The following is an 18,488-nucleotide window of genomic DNA, read 5'->3' on the forward strand; positions in this document are numbered from 1 at the left end:
CTTTATGAAAGGAAAGATGCTTCATCATCTGAAACATATATCATGGGAGACAAGTGATCTTTTAAAATATATATTTATGTTTTGTACTGTGGAAAAAATATGTTCTAATTATGAAATATGCTTCAGTTACATCCATGTCCTTCACAGTATGATATAATTAACCTTTGACCTTGAGGAAACGTTAGTTCTCTAACTTTGGTCTCAGGTTGCAGCAGGTGAGCAAAGGTCCTAACACACCTCATGAAGAAACAGACACTGGCAACTAAAACATCAACTGCCCACGTAGCAGTAAGTAAACCTGTAACACTGTCAGACCAGAACTGGTTTAATGGTCCAAGTTCATAACTGATCAGGACAAATACGAACAGTTGAGATCATTTTATTATTTTGTGAACATTCAAACTTCCTCCAAAAGTTGCAATTTAAAAGACAATCATGTAGCTAAAAATTAAACTGAGTCTTTTCTTCCTCCTTTCATTTTCAATGACAGAAAGATGATCTGCTTCCAGAACATCCAAGAACGAGAGATGGTCAGTTTTCTGAAAACCACTGAAAGAAGATTATACTTAAGCATTTCCAAACTGGTTCCCTCGGCAGAATTAGTGTAATATTGCATATTTAAGACTAGTTCCAAATAATGTCATGAAATTATATGATGTGATTAACACTAGAACCATAGTGGGGAGGAGGCAGATTGAACTGGTACCTGCTTCACCGTGCCTACACGATTTTTAAAATACCAAAGGATCAAAATAAACCCTATTTGGTGGCTCTAGTGGTAAGTGTGAGAGTGTTTTTGAACTCATGGTGAAAGAAAATTTGGACACAATAACAACTTAAGATAAAAAAAAGAAAGAAAAATAATTTAGATGCAAGTTGTGTGCTAACATAAAAATTCATTATTACTGACATTAATGACTTTCTATAACACACTGAATCTCCTCCTGTGCAAATCTTTTACTGCAAGCACTACCATTTGAGTGCTTTTGGTTCTTGGTGTGCTTTAAAATTTGTATTTTGGTTAAACTCTCATCCACATAAACTAAACAGCTTGAAGCCCTTTCACCTAAATGACTTGTCATCTTGAGTTGAGCAAACTTGAGAGCAGGAAAAGGATTTTTCGGGCAGTGTTACATCCCAGACTCAGGAGCCCTGATCTCCTGCTAACCATTTCCTTTGGTTTCAGGTTCAGAATCTGACACCGGTTCCTGCCAGTCACCAACATCATCATCATCTTCATATTTATCATCAATACTGACAGTTCCAGCATTATGTGGCTGTAAATGACTGTTGAGATCTGTGTTTTTGCCTGGTTCTGGTCCCCCACAGTCCTCCCCATCTGTTTTCTGTTCAGCTGGGACACTGGGTGGAGGCTTTGTGTCAACATTGTCTTGATGAAGGTGTGAGAACTTGGGTTTCTCCTCCTCTTCATCTTCACTCTTAACAGGAACGGCAGTAATTGGGGACATGGTGATTTTAACCTCCTCCATCAAATATAACTTCTTGTCTTTGCAACCAGCCAGAAGTTCCTTGTGTTTCTCCTTTACACGGAGGGGCTCTGGATCCTGGTCCGCTTCTGTGTGCTCGACATCTGCAGGAAAAAAAGAACAACAACCAAATATTGACTAATTCAAGAAGTTTGGAAATAACTGGTAAAATCAATATGCAAAAGAAAAAAAAAAAATCGTGAAATGTAGAATTTTGGAACGGTTCCTCAATTCTCATCTCCAGTTAGAGCCAATATTGGAAAAAATCCATATGACACCCAAACATACTGGAGACAGTGCTATTACAAAGTGATTTAATATACTTGATGTACAGTAAAAATTGTTTACACAAATGTGTGTCACTCACCTACACTTCTTTTCATCTGCACCATTTCAGACGTGGCTGGTACCAGTTTTGGGGACTTCGAACCCACGGCGGTGGCTTCCACCGGGCGAACGCTCTTTTCTCCAGTGTGGATGCTCATGTGCCTCTTCAAAATCCCAGATTGTGTAAACCTTTTACTGCAAACATTACAACCGAATGGTTTCTCTCCTGTGTGGACTCTCATGTGTGCTGTAAGATTTCTCTTACACTTAAATGTTTTATTACACTTATCACAAACAAACGGCCTCTCTCCTGTGTGGATGCTTGCATGTCTCTTTAAAATAGCTTGCTCTGAAAATCGTTTACCACAAACATCACAGCTATATGGTTTCTCTCCTGTGTGGATTCTGATGTGCGTCCTAAGATTTCTATTACAATTAAAGCTTTTGCCGCAAACATCACAAATGAACGGTTTTTCTCCTGTGTGAACTCTCATGTGTCTCTTAAAATGGTTCCTTTGCCTAAATTTTTTACCACAGACATTACAGCTGAATGGTTTCAAACCAGTGTGGACGGCCTTGTGCCGGTTAAGATCACCGAGCTGTGCAAAACGTTTACTACAATCACTGCAACCAAAGGGTTTCTCTCCTGTATGGATTCGCATGTGTCTATCGATGGTATACTGATGTCGAAAGCTTTTTCCGCAAACATTACAACTAAATGGTTTTTCTCCGGTGTGGATTCTCATGTGTGCCTTCAGATTTCTTTTACTGGTACATTTTTGTCCACAGAGATCACAGTTCGGTGGGTTCGCTTCTCTTTGATCTCTGGCCTGTGATGCAGCTTTTTGCTTTCCTCTAAAACACGCACTATTAACCAAACAGTTCGAAGCCTTTTTTGCTGAACGGCGTGCCACATGCCTCTGAAGAGACTGCTTGTAAACAAACTGTTTATCACACTCAGAGCAGGTAAATTTCTTTTTGGCGGTTTTACGGTCCACATTGCCTTTTACTACTGACTCAAGTGATTTCTTCTTCTTTAAACCCTTCTCATTGTTTTCAGTCCCACATCCACAATCTGACAAAGGCACCTGCCATTCGTCACCATCAATACTGACATCGGTCTCATAGGACTCTAAAACTATTCCATCAGTTTTTGGTTGTAAATTAATATTTAAATCCAGGTTCTTAGCTGCTTCTGGTAATCCACAGTTATCAGTTTCTGTTTTTATCTGTTTTGCTGAGCTACTGGTTGGAGGCTCTCCCTCTGTGTTGTTTTCAGATAATCTCTGATGAAGTTCTGAGGACTGTGACTTCTCTTCATCGCCTTCAGTTTTCACAGGAACAGCTGTGATTAGGACCTTGGTGATGTCAGCCTCTTCCTGCCTATTCAGCAGTTCCTCCTGTTCCTCTTTAATACAGAGGATGTCTGGATCCTGTTGGTCATGACTAGGGCTGCAGGAAACCTCTCCTTCAATCTGCAACACCTGGACATCTGCAAGATGTCCAGGTGTTGCCGCTGTAGCTGAAACACACACACGATTATGGAAACATATGACACAAATCCTATTAAAGTTTTTAAAATTACACAAATGATTTTGGAATCTAATACAAATTTTAAAATGAAAAAAAAACCACACAGAAAACCAAGTGTTTTCCACTGAAAACAGTGGTCATAGATATTTGTCATATTAGATATTTGTTGTATATTATAGACAGACTGATGTATGTCACTTACCTAGATCTCTTGTGTCTTGTGTCTGAACCAGCTGTGATGTGGGCCATGCAGTTATGGCACCAGCCAATCGGAGATCTCTGGTTTGATCTGGCTGAAGACTCTTATTTCCTGTGTGAACGCTCATGTGTCTCTTTAAAATTCCTGGCTGTGAAAAGCTTTTTTTACAAACATCACAGCCGAACGGTCTCTCTCCTGTGTGGACTCTCATGTGTGTCTTCAGATTTCTCTTACAGTTAAATCTCTTACAACAAACATCACAACCAAATGGTTTCTCTCCTGTATGGACTCTCATATGTCTCTTGAAATGAATCCTCTGTCTAAATTTCTTATTGCAAATGCTACAGCTGAACGGTTTCTCTCCCGTGTGCACATTCTGGTGTCTCTTCAGAGACCCTGGATGGGAAAATCTTTTATTACAAACATCACAGCCAAACGGTTGCTCTCCTGTGTGGACTCTCATGTGTCTGTTTAGATTATACTGATTTCTAAAACTTTGTTCACAAATCTTACAACTAAATGGTTTCTCTCCTGTGTGAACTCTAATGTGCGTCTTAAGATTTGAGTCTCTCTTAAATTTCTGTCCACAGAAATCACAGCTGAATGGTTTCTCTTCTGTGTTTTCTGTCATCTGTGAATCTACAGTGTCACTGTCTTCAGGTCCAGAATTGGATAAATCCTCCTGCCAACCATCATCAATGCAAACTTCAGTCTCATAAGAGTCTAAAGGCTTTCCATCAGTACTTGGATGTAGATGACTGTAAACATCTGGGTACCTGGTTGATTCTGGTCCTCCAACAGTTTCTGTTTTTATCTGTTTGGCTGAGCTGCTGTTTCGAGGCTCTGCCTCTTTGCTGGCTTCAGCTGGTCCCTGATGAAGTTGTGAGAACAGAGGTTTCTCTTCAGCACCCTCACTCTTCACAGCAGTGATTGGGACCTTGGTAATTTCAGTGTCCCCTAACCCATTTAGCTGCTCTGCCTCCTGAGTCATCAAGAGCTCCTCCTGTTCCTTCTTTATGTGAAGGAGGTCTGAGTCCTGCTGGTCCAGATTAGGGATGCTGGGAACTTCATTTTCAATCTGCAACATCTGCTGAACATCTGCAGGAGCATTAAAACACATCTGTACATTATGCTCAACTGTCACTTTGCGTAGTCGCAAAGAGCCATACCAAATTTGTAATTTCTTTAGTGTTTATTTTTTTTTAAATGTAATTTGAAATTGATTTGTGATTTTGAACATTTGTGCAACATTCTGATATTGGGGAATGACTTTGATATCCATAAAGTAGACACAGACACTGTGCTGGTTAGAGCTCGGCCGATGGAGTATTTATAACACCAATAAAAATATCTGGCAACTTAAAAAAAATCAGATGTTTTATTTTCTTCAGACACATGATATCAAAACAGCTTTTCCTAACACTTTTTATGCGTAGTTATTCATTTACTCTGTTCAGATCAGCTGGTTGCTGTGTTTTTGGTGTTCCAAACATGTGCATTGCAAACAGGGAAGATGCTTTTACTTTACTTTATTTATATAGCACATTTAATAACAATAAAATGTTGGCCAAAGTGCTGTACAAAGATTTAAAAAATTAATTAATTAATTTAAAAAAAATGCAGACTGCCCTCTGGTGGACTGTCTATGCAACAGCAACACTTATAAAGTGTTTGAACTGTGTTCCTCCTGTCTCTTCTTTACTTGTTCAACTTTCAAATATCATTTGATTTATCAGCCATTGTCAGTCTGATTGGCTGGCAAATAGCTAATATCAGCTAATAATATCAGGCCATTGATAAGTTTTAGTAGTAATCAGGCAGTCTCACTTTGTGATTTACATTTAAAATGAGTTTTAACAACTGAAAAAAATTCTGATGAATAATGAAAAGCTTTTCAAAAAAAGACTAAACAAATCTACTGTATAAAATGATTAGTGACAAGTATACATTATTAATTATCACTTCACTCTTTAATAATGCTTACCGTAATTTACACTTATAGCTAAGTGTTATTCAATCATGTTATTATGGTGTCACTCACCAAGATCTCTCCTGACTTTTGCCGACTCAGACCTGAACCGTGTGTGGTCATCAGGATGAAGGCTCTTTATTCGAGGCATCTCCACTGCAGAGCCCCTCACAGCTGGCTGAAATTATGATTGCACAAATGTCAATAATAAGTCGGTTCCTCAATATAACCACTAAGAAACCTATGTATACATGTAGATAAATTGTCACTTGGACAAGAAACAGTGATAGTAAAAAAAATTACAAGATTTTTTTTTAAGTGCCAATCCTGTATATGGGAATAGTTTATGTGCAAAAACAAACAGCTGTTTGCTTTTAAGTGTTAAAAGTGTCAAGTAAGATTTATTAAATAAATGCAATAAAACACAGACAAGCTCATTCATTTTTATTTTTCTGTGAAACCTCAAAAGAAATAGTTTCACTTTAAAGTTGCCTACAATGTGTTTACGTTCCCTCTCTGAATCTACAGTTGCCTATTGCCTTTATTCATCTTCAAAAACCAGACACACACAAACCAGGGCCTGTATTCACAAAGCTTCCTACACAAAGAATTATTCCCGATGACGTAATTCTAATAAAGTTATGACATTTTCTAAAGATGTTTCTGTAGAGTTTAGACTAAACCCTAAATCTCTTTTTTAAATTTTTTAAAAAGAACCCAATGTGAAAAATGTTTTGAAATAGGATAGTTCACAAGTTTCTTAAGTTGATTGGCAAATGGTAGAAACAGAAGCATTCTCTAGATGCTGAATGGCATGAAGTTAATGAAACGGAATAATTCGTGCAGAGATGTTTGTCACTAGTCTAATAATGGATACCTTTACAAGTCTTAAACATCATAAATCAGGTACTTTTTACACGTGAGATCAAATCTGTCTGTGTGCAGCTCATGAACTAAAATCAGTTCCCCACCCCCTCAACTGCTCTCTGCAGAGTTTTCAAATACTAATGAGCAATAAGAATAAATAGAAAGATTTTCAGCAGGACTTTTGTGTAACTTGCTTATCATTTTCACATTTAGCACAAAACATTGATGCCAGATGACCCAGTGCGCAGCCTCAGCTCCTCAGGAGCCAGCCCTCCTATCGGGTCCAAAATCTAAAGGTGACCTCGACTTTGAAAGAACCTGCTGAGCAGATAAGGCTCACAGAATCAGTAATCTCCTTTAAATTACTTCTGTAATTCTCATTCTCACCCAAAGCACTTTGTAAAGTTAATTTCTAGTGTTTCTGCATATATAAAGTGCGAGGTTACTGGCTTGTGATTTGCATTCATATGGTGCATATGAATGCAATGGCAGCATTTCTGTAATTAAACCTTTAATTTTCACTCTTCAATAAACAGCCGGTTATCTGTGCAAAAGGACAGAGTGAAATAAAACGCTCTGAACTGCTCTGATATCCTCTAAGACTTTGTTTCGGCTCAAACACAGGACCGAGTTTAAGCCTGGGTCCAGATCACGTGTTAGTCATAAAACACACCAACTGTGTTTGGGGTCCCTTGAGAACAAATAACGAGGATAAATTCCAAAAAAACAAAACAAAAAAACTTTTTGTTGTGCCAAAAAGTGATCGAATGGCAAAAACTGATTTCCAAAGTTTCTGTATGCTTTCTTTAAGTGTAACATCTTTACGTATATTGGTAAATAGACTTCGGTGAATATGGGTTACAAAGCGGTTATATGTAAAATAAAATAATAATAAAAAAGGACCTGATTTTCAAATATCTTTATAACTCGGGGTTATTGTACTTACAGTATAACCAATCCTGTACTTTTTTGTCAACTTAAAATATGTTTACAGAAATATTGTTATATTTGTTGTCATTTCTGCTGTCATCTTGGTCAGATTACTCTTAAAAAAGACATTTTAATGTCAACGAGACTTTTTTTTTATCTGGATAAATAAAGGATATATCAGAAATCATCTTTTTATAGACGATCATTTTTAGGCACAACACCGGTCCATACAGGTAAAATCGGGACACCTGTTTGCTGTCAGATATTCGCAGGAAGGGTAATTTACCTGTACAGGAGGAGGAAACAGGCAGCATCAACCTGCCCGTCTTCCGCGGGCTCCTCCCGGGCGAGTTTCATTTCTGATCTCCGTGTTTTCGCTCCTTTAGTTTACGATCCTCCTTTCCTCTGAATGTAACTTCTCAAACCTCTAAAACACAAGATGCGTGACACAGAAATGAGGAGAAATCCCTCTACAAGCGAAACACAACACACGGCTAGTCAGTCCGACCTTTGTTTTGTTCCCCTCCGAAACACAGTGCACCCAGTAGACGGTTCCTACCCCCGTCATCACCCGCAGTAATTTACTGAACAGTAGTGCATTCAGCTGACAAAAATATTCCTGTTGTTATTAGTCAATCAGATATGTTTCCCAGAAATCCTAAAATGTCTTTTAATATAGTAAATAGAAAAAAAAATCAATACCTGCTCTTTTTTTCTTCGACTTTCTTTGATAATTTTCTTATAATTTTGAACAGTTTTTATGCATTATGCTTCAATGTGGTACAAATACTGAAAATAATATTCATATTTTTTAAGAAAGAAAAGAAAAGAAAAGAAAAGAAGAGAACAAAACGTATGTCTCCCTATATAGGCCACTTCATTAGGTACACCTTATTAGTACTGGGTTGGAAAAACTTGCTGGAAACATTTTTATCATTTTGAGTGCAGTGCTCATTATCATGTTCACCAGTCAGAGTTTTTCAAGCCTTGTGACATGGTGTATGTCATGTCGGGAGCAGCCATCAGAAGATAGGAACCCTGTGGTCATGAGGTGATGGACATGGTCAGCAACAACACTCAGGTAGACTGTGACATTTGACTCCCAGTTGTTATTAAGGAGCCAAACAATCACCTTCAAAATCCCTTAAACTGCTTTTCTTTATTCTGTTGCTCAGGTTCATATGCAGCAGGTCATTTTGACCATGTCTACATGCCTAAATGCAGTGAGTTGCTGCTTTATGACTGGTTAATTAAATATTTGCTTTAATGAGCAGCAGAACAGGTGAACCTAACAAAGTGGCCGGTCAGTTTGCTAGTGAACGAAACACTTAGAGATCAGTGGTTCCCAAGCTTTTTTGCTAGCCCCCCCCCCCCCCCCCCCCCCCTTTATTTTTACAATAAAATCTGCTTTCTTCCATTTGCGCAATGTCTCTAAAATTAGAAATATCCTGTATTAGAGTTACGGTGAATAACTAGCACATGCATTTATTACTTCTAGGCTGGACTGCTGTAAATCATTATTATCAGGAAGTCCTAAAAACTCCCTGAAAAGCCTTCAGTTAATCCAAAATGCTGCAGCCAGAGTACTGACAGGGACTAGAAAGAGAGAGCAGATTTCTCCTATATTGCCTCCCCGTTATTGGGTCCCTGTTAAATCCAGAATTGAATTCAAAATCCTGCTCCTCACATACAAGATCTTATATAATCAGGCCCCATCTTATTTTAATCACCTCATAGTATCACCCCATTAGAGCACTTTGCTCTTGCACTGCAGGCTTACTTGTTGTTCCTAGAGTATTTAAAAGTAGAATGGGAGGCAGAGCCTTCAGTTTTCAGGCCCCTCTTCTGTGGAACCAGCTTCCAGTTTGGATTCAGGAGACAGACACTATCTCTACTTTTAAGAGTAGGCTTAAAACTTTCCTTTTTGCCCTGCTTGACCCTGAATCCTACCTTAGTTATGCTGCAATATTTCTTCTTCAGTCACCTTTCTCACTCGCTATGTGTTAATAGACCTCTCTGCATTAAATCATACTTGTTATTAATCTCTGTCTCTCTTCCACAGCATGTCTTTATCCTGTTTTCCTTCCCTCACCCCACAGGTCACAGCAGATGGCCCCGCCCCTCCCTGAGCCTGGTTCTGCCGGAGGTTTCTTCCTGTTAAAAGTGAGTTTTTCCTTCCCATTGTCGCCAAAGTGCGACAATGTGCCAAAGTGCTTTCTCATAGGGGTCATATGATTGTTGGGTTTTTCTCTGTATGTCTTATTGTAGGGTCCACGTTACAATATCAAGCGCCTTGAGGCGACTGTTGTTGTGATTTGGTGCTGTGTAAAACAAACAGAATTGAAGTCCCCAGCCCTGAGTGCATCTTTGATGAAAATGGTATTGACACTGAAGTGGCTACTTTTCAAAAGTCCAAATAATAAAAAAGCAGCTCCTGCACCATGAACGAGTACTATGCACAGGCAATATAATATAATATTTTATTTACATATTTATGTAGTTGGTTTCATCCGAGGAAAGGAAATGGCCAAAGAACAGTGTCATAGATTCTGCTGCCTCTCTTTTACTGTAAAAATCCAACAGCACTGCCATCCTACATTTGTCTATCTACCTCTATGACCTGAAGTTCTCATACTGTCATCAGATTCCAACAAGAAACAAACAAGTCAAACTTAAACAAAAAAAGCAAAAGAAAAATGAGATTTTTTAAAAAAACTAAATAGATATGTAGCAAAGTAAAACCTATTCTAATCATGCAGACTTTATGAACAGCAGAGTGGTAAATGTTTTTTTCAAAAAGGCATAAGGTGTTTGTTTTAGACACTCCACAAATTGTAAATTAAAAATCCAGTGACTCCTTTTGAAATTGCTGGTTTGCAGCTTTTTCAAATGATCTTCTATGTTTCTCTGAAAATCTGGAACGTCTGTCTACAAGAGGCTTTTCTAGAAGTCACTGCTGCAGTGGTTCACTTACATTTTCTAACCTGGTCTCCGATTGACTTCTCTGTGTTTTCAGTGTGGAGAAATAATAAATGTTGAGGTGGAAAGCTGAAACCAAATAAAAGACTTTGAGTCTCCAAAGTATTTTTTATATTATTTAATGAACCTTTGAAAAGGGATCAGATACAAACCGAACAAGGTCTGTGAAGGCCTGATAACAAAGGCCAAAGTAAGAGAAACCCTCAACATTTAAAGCACAATGTCTGCAATTCATCATCAAACAAAACTTTAGCAGTTTACTCAAGCAAACCACAGAAGAATCTCCTCCTTCTCCATAGAAGCTCACACAGGGAGAGCATGTTTCACAGCTCCTGTGTGCATACACAAGTCAGATGACTGCTACACATAGAACAAAGAAGACTATCACATATCAGCAATTCATATGTGTAAACATTATACATCAGTGATCATCTTGTGTTCTTCTGCTACATGAGCGTTTGTGTCTTATATTAGTTAGGTGTGTTTATATAGCTGCAACTTGATTAATATCAGAGTACATTTTATGAATGCAAATGTTTGCCCTCAAATGCATGCAATTAACTTTCTGTATCTCATATTTTAAATCACTTTTCTACATTTCTTAGACAGTCAGCAGTCGCTTTGCATCACATTTTATTTAAAGTCGTATGCTTAATATCACAACTGAAAAAAAAGCTCTTCATTGTGTTCTGCTCTGCTTCTCAACCCCCATACAGAGCTTTTATTTTCATGAACAGTGTTTCCAAACATGTCCTGTTGCTTTTAAAGTGACAGCTGCATAAATCAAAGTCATATTTGCCATTTTTTCTAAGCAAACCAGGCAGAAAGTTTCCAACAAAGCAAACATTTATCTGGACATCTGGACATGGTGAGATCAAGCAAGGCCAATGTGACATTGTTATGTTAGTCACTGATTCGACATTAAATTTAATGTTAATAGAGCTTCTTTGCCATTATTAATGCTGAGAACTAACAGCCTTACGGTGAGCTCACACTGTGCTTTGCTACAGGTCCAAGCACATTTCAGTTGTTCTGAACATCTCAGCTCGAGCACATTGAAGTTAGCTGATCACCCAGTGTGAGTACACTCTTAGTGTATTCATGTTAACCTATAGCTAGAGGTTTCTAGTATGATTTAATAAAGGCTCTGGTCATTCGTCCCTAAAGTTAACACTGAAAATAAATACTATATGTATTTCCAGATCAGTTCCCACTATAGCTTTGCTTTGAACAATGTTGCATATTTAAGATATGTATCTGTCATACAGTAAACACAGATTTGGTCATGGTAAAATTTTCCAATTAAAAACCCCCCCAACAAATTTTCATTAATCTTTCATCACAACCAGAGGGTGGTATTTAGCATGATCACAACAAAACGATTTCCCTCAGGTATGTCTTGAAATGTTTTTTACATTTTAATCTTTCACCATATTAAGAACAACTGAATGTTCTTATGTGTGGATACTCTGGTGTCTTGTTAGATCCTCTACTCGTAAATATCTTTTCTTACAAATGTCACAACCAAATGGTTTCTTTCCTGCGTGAATTAGCATATGTCTCTTCAGTATTCCTAGCTGTGCAAACTGATTGCCACAAACTTCACAAACAAATGGTTTGTCTCCTGTGTGGACTTTCATGTGTGTCTCATAATTCCTCTTATTGTTAAATCTTCTATTGCAAATGTCACAACCAAATGGTCTCTCTGCCATGTGAACTTTCATGTGCCTCCTTAAAATTCCCATCTGTGAAAATCTTTTACTACAAACATCGCAACCAAACGGTTTCTCTCCTGTATGGACTCTGGTGTGCATCTCAAGATTTCGCCTAGTGTTAAATCTTTTACCACAAACATCACAACCAAAAGGTCTCTCCCCTGAATGGACATTCATGTGTCTCTCGAAATACTTTTTCTGGGTAAAATTTATACCACAAATACTACAGTTAAATGGTTTGTCCACTGAATGCACAGTCTCATGTCTTTTGAGATCACCTAGTTGTGAAAATCTTTTATGACACACCCCACAACCAAACGGTTTCTCCCCCGTGTGGAGTGCTTTGTGCATCTTCAGATTTCCTTCTTGGTGAAATCTTTTGCCACAAAAATCACAACCAAATGGTTTCTCTCCTGTGTGGAGTCTTTTGTGCATCTTCAGATTTCCCTCTTGGTTAAACCGTTTCCCACAAAACTCACAACTAAATGGTTTCTCTCCCGTGTGAATTCTCATATGCGTCTTGAAATTTAAACTCTGTGTGAATCTTTTGTCACAAACACTGCACGTGAAAAGCTTCTCTCCAGTGTGGATTCTCATGTGTGTCTTAAGATAATACTGATCTCTAAATTTTTTTTCACAAACATCACAGCTAAACGGTTTCTCTCCTGTGTGGCCTCTCATGTGTCTATTAAAGTTGTAGAGATCTCTAAATTTTTTTTTACAAACATTGCAGCCAAACGGTTTCTCTCCTGTGAGGACTGTCATGTGTGACTCTGCATTTTGCTTCACCCTAAAACATTTCTTACTAACCAAACAGCTGGTAGACCCTTCTGCTGACTCCCTTCTCATATCACTTTTTACTCCCGACTCATAAGTACCGCTCTCCTTCCAGCCACTGTCACTGTCTTCTGTTTCAAGTTCAGAATCCGACCAATGTTCCTGCCAGTCATCGTCGTCGTCTTCATCATCGTCATCATCAATACTGACTTCAGTTTCATAAGAGTCTGAAGCCTTTCCATCAGCCCTCGACTGTATATGACTGTTCAGATCTGCGTTCCAGGCTGTTTCTGCTGCTTCACAGTCTTCTGCATCAGTTTCTGTTTTTATCTGCTTAGCTGAGCTGCTGGTTAGAGGCTCTGTCTGGAAGAACTTGGGTTTTTCTTCATCATCTTCACTCTTTATGGGAACAGCAGTTAATGGGAACCTGGTGATGTTATCCTCTTCTGGCCTATTAAGCTGTTCTCCCTCACAACCAGGTAGGAGTTCCTCCTGTTCCTCCTTAATGTGGAGGAGGTCATCATGGCATGAGCTCCAAGGAACCTCTTCTTTAATCACCAAGATCCGCTGGACATCTGCAGGTAGCAATAAAGACACAAGCACAGCTGTGACTGTGTACTGACACATTTCCTTGGACCTCTTATTAAAATTTAGAGCAATATAAATATTTTTTGCAACTTTTCTTGGAAACTGAGTAAAATTAATAATTGTGTAATTATGTTCATCTCACCTTTATTGCTTCATCAAAACACTGACAAGGGCTTTAAAAAAATGAAAGACTATGTAGATCAAGTTATACGTTTCCATAAAATGTGTAAGATATTTAGATATTCTAACATTTGATCTGAAGATATCCGCAGACTTCAAATATTAGCCTTTCAATTGAGTAACAAAAAATAAATATAATTGAAAAAAAAGGACTATTAAGCTCAGAACAGATATCTTTTCACATTCATGTATGGGTGGGATTTGACCAGGAGACAGATCAAATGAAATGATTGAAAACATATAAAGAGCTAATACAAGTCTTATCAGAACTCCTGTTCAAAGAGTTAATCATGAAGATATTTACATCAATACGAGAAAGCTTCTGATCATGCATGGAGGGTTTCACCCCAAGTGCAGCACCAAGAGATAGTACGCTATGTGGAAGGAAGGAGGCCGGGGACTGGTCAGTGTCAGTACCACAGTCCAGGATGAGACAAGTACATAAGGTGGCGAGAAGATGGCCACGACACCTCAAACAGCAAAAACCCAAGAAAGAGGAGGAAGAGGAGGCACCATCACGGAAGGACAGGTCCCTACACGGTATGTACCACCAGCAGATAGAGGAAGTGGCTAACATCCGGAAATTCTACCAGTGGCTGGACAAAGTTGGACTGATGTTGAAAAGGACCACTGTCCTTTTCAACATCACCTAGTAGCTTTGAACTGAGTGTGTCTGAGCTAGGGCGCTCTCACACAGTGCTTTGTGCTGTGGTTTACAGACCCCCCAAATACAATAAGGACTTCTTAAATTACTTTTCTGATCTGTTGGCTGAAATTATGCCAAAAATACGATCATGTCCTTATTGTTGGGGACTTCAATATTCACGTGTGCTGCCCTGACAAGCCAATGGCAAAGGACTTTTTAAATCTTATTGACTCTTTTTTTTAAATCCCAGGAACAACATCCGAGATCTCTAGCAGCAAAGATTATGCACAGGACCCTCAAGCTCCCAGGCCTCTGGTAGAGAGCCCAAGCTTGAAGGGTAAAGACCACCCACAGACGCGAGAGTGGAATTTTTTTTTTTTTTTACTGCAAAAATAATGTTTGCAAGATCAAATGAGCCAAATTTCTGATACCTGCAAGCTGTGAAGCATCACCAGCAGCAGAAGAAGACAAGCCTGGAGGCTCTCCCTTGTTTTTCTCTTCAGCTGAGCTCTGATTACTCTCTGAGAACTGGGGTCCATCTTCATCATCTTCACTCTTCACAGCAACATCAGTGACTGAGAACCTGATGAAGTCAGCCTCGTCCGAGTCATTGAGCAGATCCTCCTGTTCCTCCTTAATATTACCGAGGTCCAGACTCATGCTCCAGGGAATCTCTTCCTCTGTCTGCAACATCTGCAGGAAACACTGAAACACACATGCACACTGTGTATTCAAACAGGTCCTCAGTGCATAAATTGCAGCTATAACTATTTGAAACTGTAATTACACAATTAATTACACAAATATCGCTCAAAATTATATTAAAAAAAGGTTGTTTTTTTGCCACTGCACACATTTTTGCCATCTGAGAATGATTGTAAGTATTTACCGTCGCCTGCTGGAAGGCAAACCTGTCCGGCTCTGATTCTTGCTGACTGCGATGACTCTCACAAAGATTGTTGAAAGGTTTCAATTAACTGTCATGAAATTCATGAAAGCAGACAGATTGCCAGCATGTTGGAATCAGTCAGAGTCAACTCACCCACTCTATCAATAAGGAAATACTCAAACCTGAGTTTCTAAGGTCTGTGTCAGGCATGTCGACCTTCAGAGATCAGCGATTTCTCAGCAGTGAGCACACAGAGCGGCATTCATGTTTCGTTCTTTCTTTAACTTCTCCATAACAGAAAGATGACTTACTTTATACATTAATAAGCACTGTTACATAACATATATCTGTGAATGCAGCTATTCACCAGTCTGTCTTAGTACGTGAAAGTTACAGTATGTTAGAGTTGGTTAAACTAATATGCAGAGTACTCAGTACAATCAAACACAACAATACGATTGGTTTAACATGCCAGAATTAAACCCTTCATCCACTCAGCACTATTTGATTAGCTGTGACACTTAACCTCAGTATTAAATATAAGAAGACGCCAAAATGCAACAGCACAGAACGGACTCACAGAAAACCTCAGTGAAGGCGGAAAACTGGATTATCTCTTCAGCAGGACATTACAGGGTAATAAATTAATGTATGTTTCTATTTATTTAAAATGACAAAACTGGTAATGAGGTGATAATGCATGCATTAAACAACATATTGCAGACAGGTTGGGCTGCTTCTTTCTGCAGCTTCACCTCAGCAGAGCCACTTCCGCCCTCACACTAATATCTGACTTCTCTTTCACACCTGGACTGCATAACGTTTTTCACTGAGGTCGAAGGGAATGATTAAAAAAAGAGGTAGGACATTATTATTACTATTATTATTTGGCTTAAACGACCACGCCCACAGACTTCTCCTCGGGATTTCCCGAGTGCCACGTCTCCTCCTTACATAATGTCTCTGAGCACATGTGTTGCCTGCTGCAGGTTTTCACCCGTGAACATGAGCAGCTACCATAAAACAAACTGCATCCACACACAGACAGAATAAATTACCTGTGCAGCAGACCCTGACAGCTTCAGCGTCACTCTGATCTCTGTCCGTCTTCACTGACGCCCACCTTGGTGAGCCGCTTCCGGCTGATGCCTCTCCAGGTTTGTGTTTGTGACGCTCTGAAACTTTGCTCCGTGTTAATCAATCACGAGGATTTTCCTGCATCTATCTGCAGCATCGATCCCGCAGCAAGAAGGCCAGCTACATGACAGCAAGTCCCGCTTTTATTTTCTTCCCTCCTGCAACACAGTCCAGACAACAGACTGTTCCTACGCCCGTGCTGTGTCATCATAGAAGATGACCAGCATTAACGGTGTAAGTAGAAAAATAGTCAGTATTAGAGTCATATTAAACTGCCAAGTCATGATGACTCATTAAAGCCCACACTCCTACTGTATATGGTGATGCACTGGATTATTTTAGATACTGCTGGATAGTTTCACATATAAAAAATATGGTACAATTTAAATGTGTTCATTCATATCTTTTAAAATCTAAACTAGCAACTAAACATTTATTCTAAATGTTAGGTGCAGTAAAAACATACAAGAAAAAACTTACACAAACAAGTTCACCTCACTCCAGTCTCAACTTTAACCTCCTAGGACCTGGCGTCCAAATATGTGGACATCACACTTTGGGTTATTTAGACCAAAATACTCAGTTTTGCTCTACAAGGGCTTGATATCCACTTACGAGGACATTATACTGCTACTGTTCTATCGAAATTTTAAATGAATATCCTCATATGTGGCTCTCATTTTTCTTAGAAACAAAAATCAGGTAAAAAAAAAAAATAAAAAAATCTGGGAATCCTTTGTTTTTACATTCATCGGGTCCCAATATGCCCAAATATCAAAGAGAAATTAAAAATGCATGCTGTGGAAGAGTTCGGGTCTTAGGAGGTTAATCAAACCAACAGCAAAAAATATGGAACCACACATTCACCGTATCATCATCATAGACGATTTCAGGAGCCTCTGGTTATTGCATAGTAATGATAGGCATTATATTTTCCTTTGCAACCAGGACATGGGATGCATGAATTCAAATTTTATTAATCAAATGAATTCTTTTGATTTCAGTGTACTGGTTTGAATCACAGGGTGGAGTAGGTGACCTGTGTACTTTATCAGCTTGATAGCAAGTAACAGTTGTTAATGGGATCGCTCAGAGTGGACTGGCAGTGTTGTCTCACAGCAACAAGATTCCTGGTTGAGATCCTAGCAGAAGTTTACACGTTCTTCCTGTCCCTGGAGTCTCCTTCAGCTACTCCAGCTTTCTCCCAAATACATGCACATCAGGAACATCTGTGATTGTAAATTAGCCAAGATTTTATTTAAATAAAGCCTCTAAAGTGTACAGAAAAGCATGATATATACTACGTTCAACTGATGCAGGCTACAAAACTGTACTGTGTAGACAATCCTAACCAAAGCAGTGATTTGCTTTTGCAAATGTGTTACCCATTTATACTGTTAAATATTGGTTTGGTGTATATCAAAATTTCTTTCACTATGGTACCTGTTATTGACAAGAGGACAACTTAAGTGTGCAGTTTTCACTATACAGTGCTGTGTCAAAGTATTTGCCATCTTCCTGATTGTTTAAAGAATAAAATAAAATAGATTATAATAGAATAGAATAATTTTTTTCACTGCTGATCCCCAGACCCTAACTACTACCCATTACTGCCCTCAGTTAAACTCAGAGTTTATGATTCAAGAAAAAGAAAGAGACTGGGCAAAAATGGCATTCATGAGGCAGCTTCAAGGAGAAAACCACCGCTGACCAAAAAGAACCCGAAATTCTAGTTAAAATCTGGACTTAAATAACATACGCTCTGGTGTGATCTTAAACAGGTCGTTCATGATGGAAAACCCTGCACTGTTGCTGCCAGTGGTGGCACAACCAGTTATCAGGTTAAGGAGCCAATTACTTTTTCACATAGGGTCAGGTTTGGATAGCTTTTTTCCTTAATAAATAAAATCATAATTTAAAAAAAACTGCATTTTGTATTTACAATTGTTATCTAGGTCTAGTATTAAAAGTTGCTTAATAATCTGAAACATCTAAGTGTAACAAATATGCAAAAAAGTAAGAAATCAGGAAGGCGGCAGCACTGCACATTATGCAATTTCATGAATCTGGTTGCTATGGCAACTTGGCTAATAGACAACTTCAATTTGTTACATTATGAAAACAATTATGAACTCATGTATAAATGATTTACCTAAATGGTTTCTAATATTAATTTGAAGATAAACATGTTTTAATAAAGGAGATGGTGATATAAATGAATTCATAGTTTTTTCTTTAGCAGGAAAGCAAACATCTGTTTGTATT

General features: G+C 38.6%; 2 protein-coding genes across 3 annotated transcripts; both read right to left on the bottom strand.

Annotated features, from left to right (window-relative positions):
* Positions 1 to 126: 126 nt before the first annotated feature.
* On the bottom strand, positions 127 to 7,811 carry LOC134633583 (zinc finger protein 880-like). Its single transcript, XM_063482443.1, has 5 exons — positions 7,599 to 7,811; positions 5,588 to 5,693; positions 3,550 to 4,644; positions 1,855 to 3,336; positions 127 to 1,591 (listed from the first exon to the last, which is right to left on the bottom strand). Exons 2-5 carry the CDS (start codon positions 5,664 to 5,666, stop codon positions 1,164 to 1,166), a joined length of 3,084 nt encoding a protein of 1,027 aa, XP_063338513.1. The 5' UTR covers positions 5,667 to 5,693; positions 7,599 to 7,811; the 3' UTR covers positions 127 to 1,163.
* A 2,637-nt stretch (positions 7,812 to 10,448) lies between these two features.
* LOC134633585 (gastrula zinc finger protein XlCGF57.1-like) lies at positions 10,449 to 16,358 on the bottom strand. 2 transcript variants are annotated; one of them, XM_063482444.1, is made up of 3 exons: positions 16,145 to 16,358; positions 14,629 to 14,902; positions 10,449 to 13,358 (listed from the first exon to the last, which is right to left on the bottom strand). In XM_063482444.1, exons 2-3 carry the CDS (start codon positions 14,888 to 14,890, stop codon positions 11,746 to 11,748), a joined length of 1,875 nt encoding a protein of 624 aa, XP_063338514.1. In that variant the 5' UTR covers positions 14,891 to 14,902; positions 16,145 to 16,358; the 3' UTR covers positions 10,449 to 11,745. The 2 variants fall into 2 exon arrangements, with proteins under 2 accessions (XP_063338514.1, XP_063338515.1); XM_063482445.1 differs by lacking the exon at positions 16,145 to 16,358 and adding an exon at positions 15,087 to 15,182.
* Positions 16,359 to 18,488: the final 2,130 nt, after the last annotated feature.

The sequence above is a fragment of the Pelmatolapia mariae genome, linkage group LG8 (assembly GCF_036321145.2).
Source record: "Pelmatolapia mariae isolate MD_Pm_ZW linkage group LG8, Pm_UMD_F_2, whole genome shotgun sequence".
NCBI classification, from domain to species: Eukaryota; Metazoa; Chordata; class Actinopteri; order Cichliformes; family Cichlidae; genus Pelmatolapia; species Pelmatolapia mariae.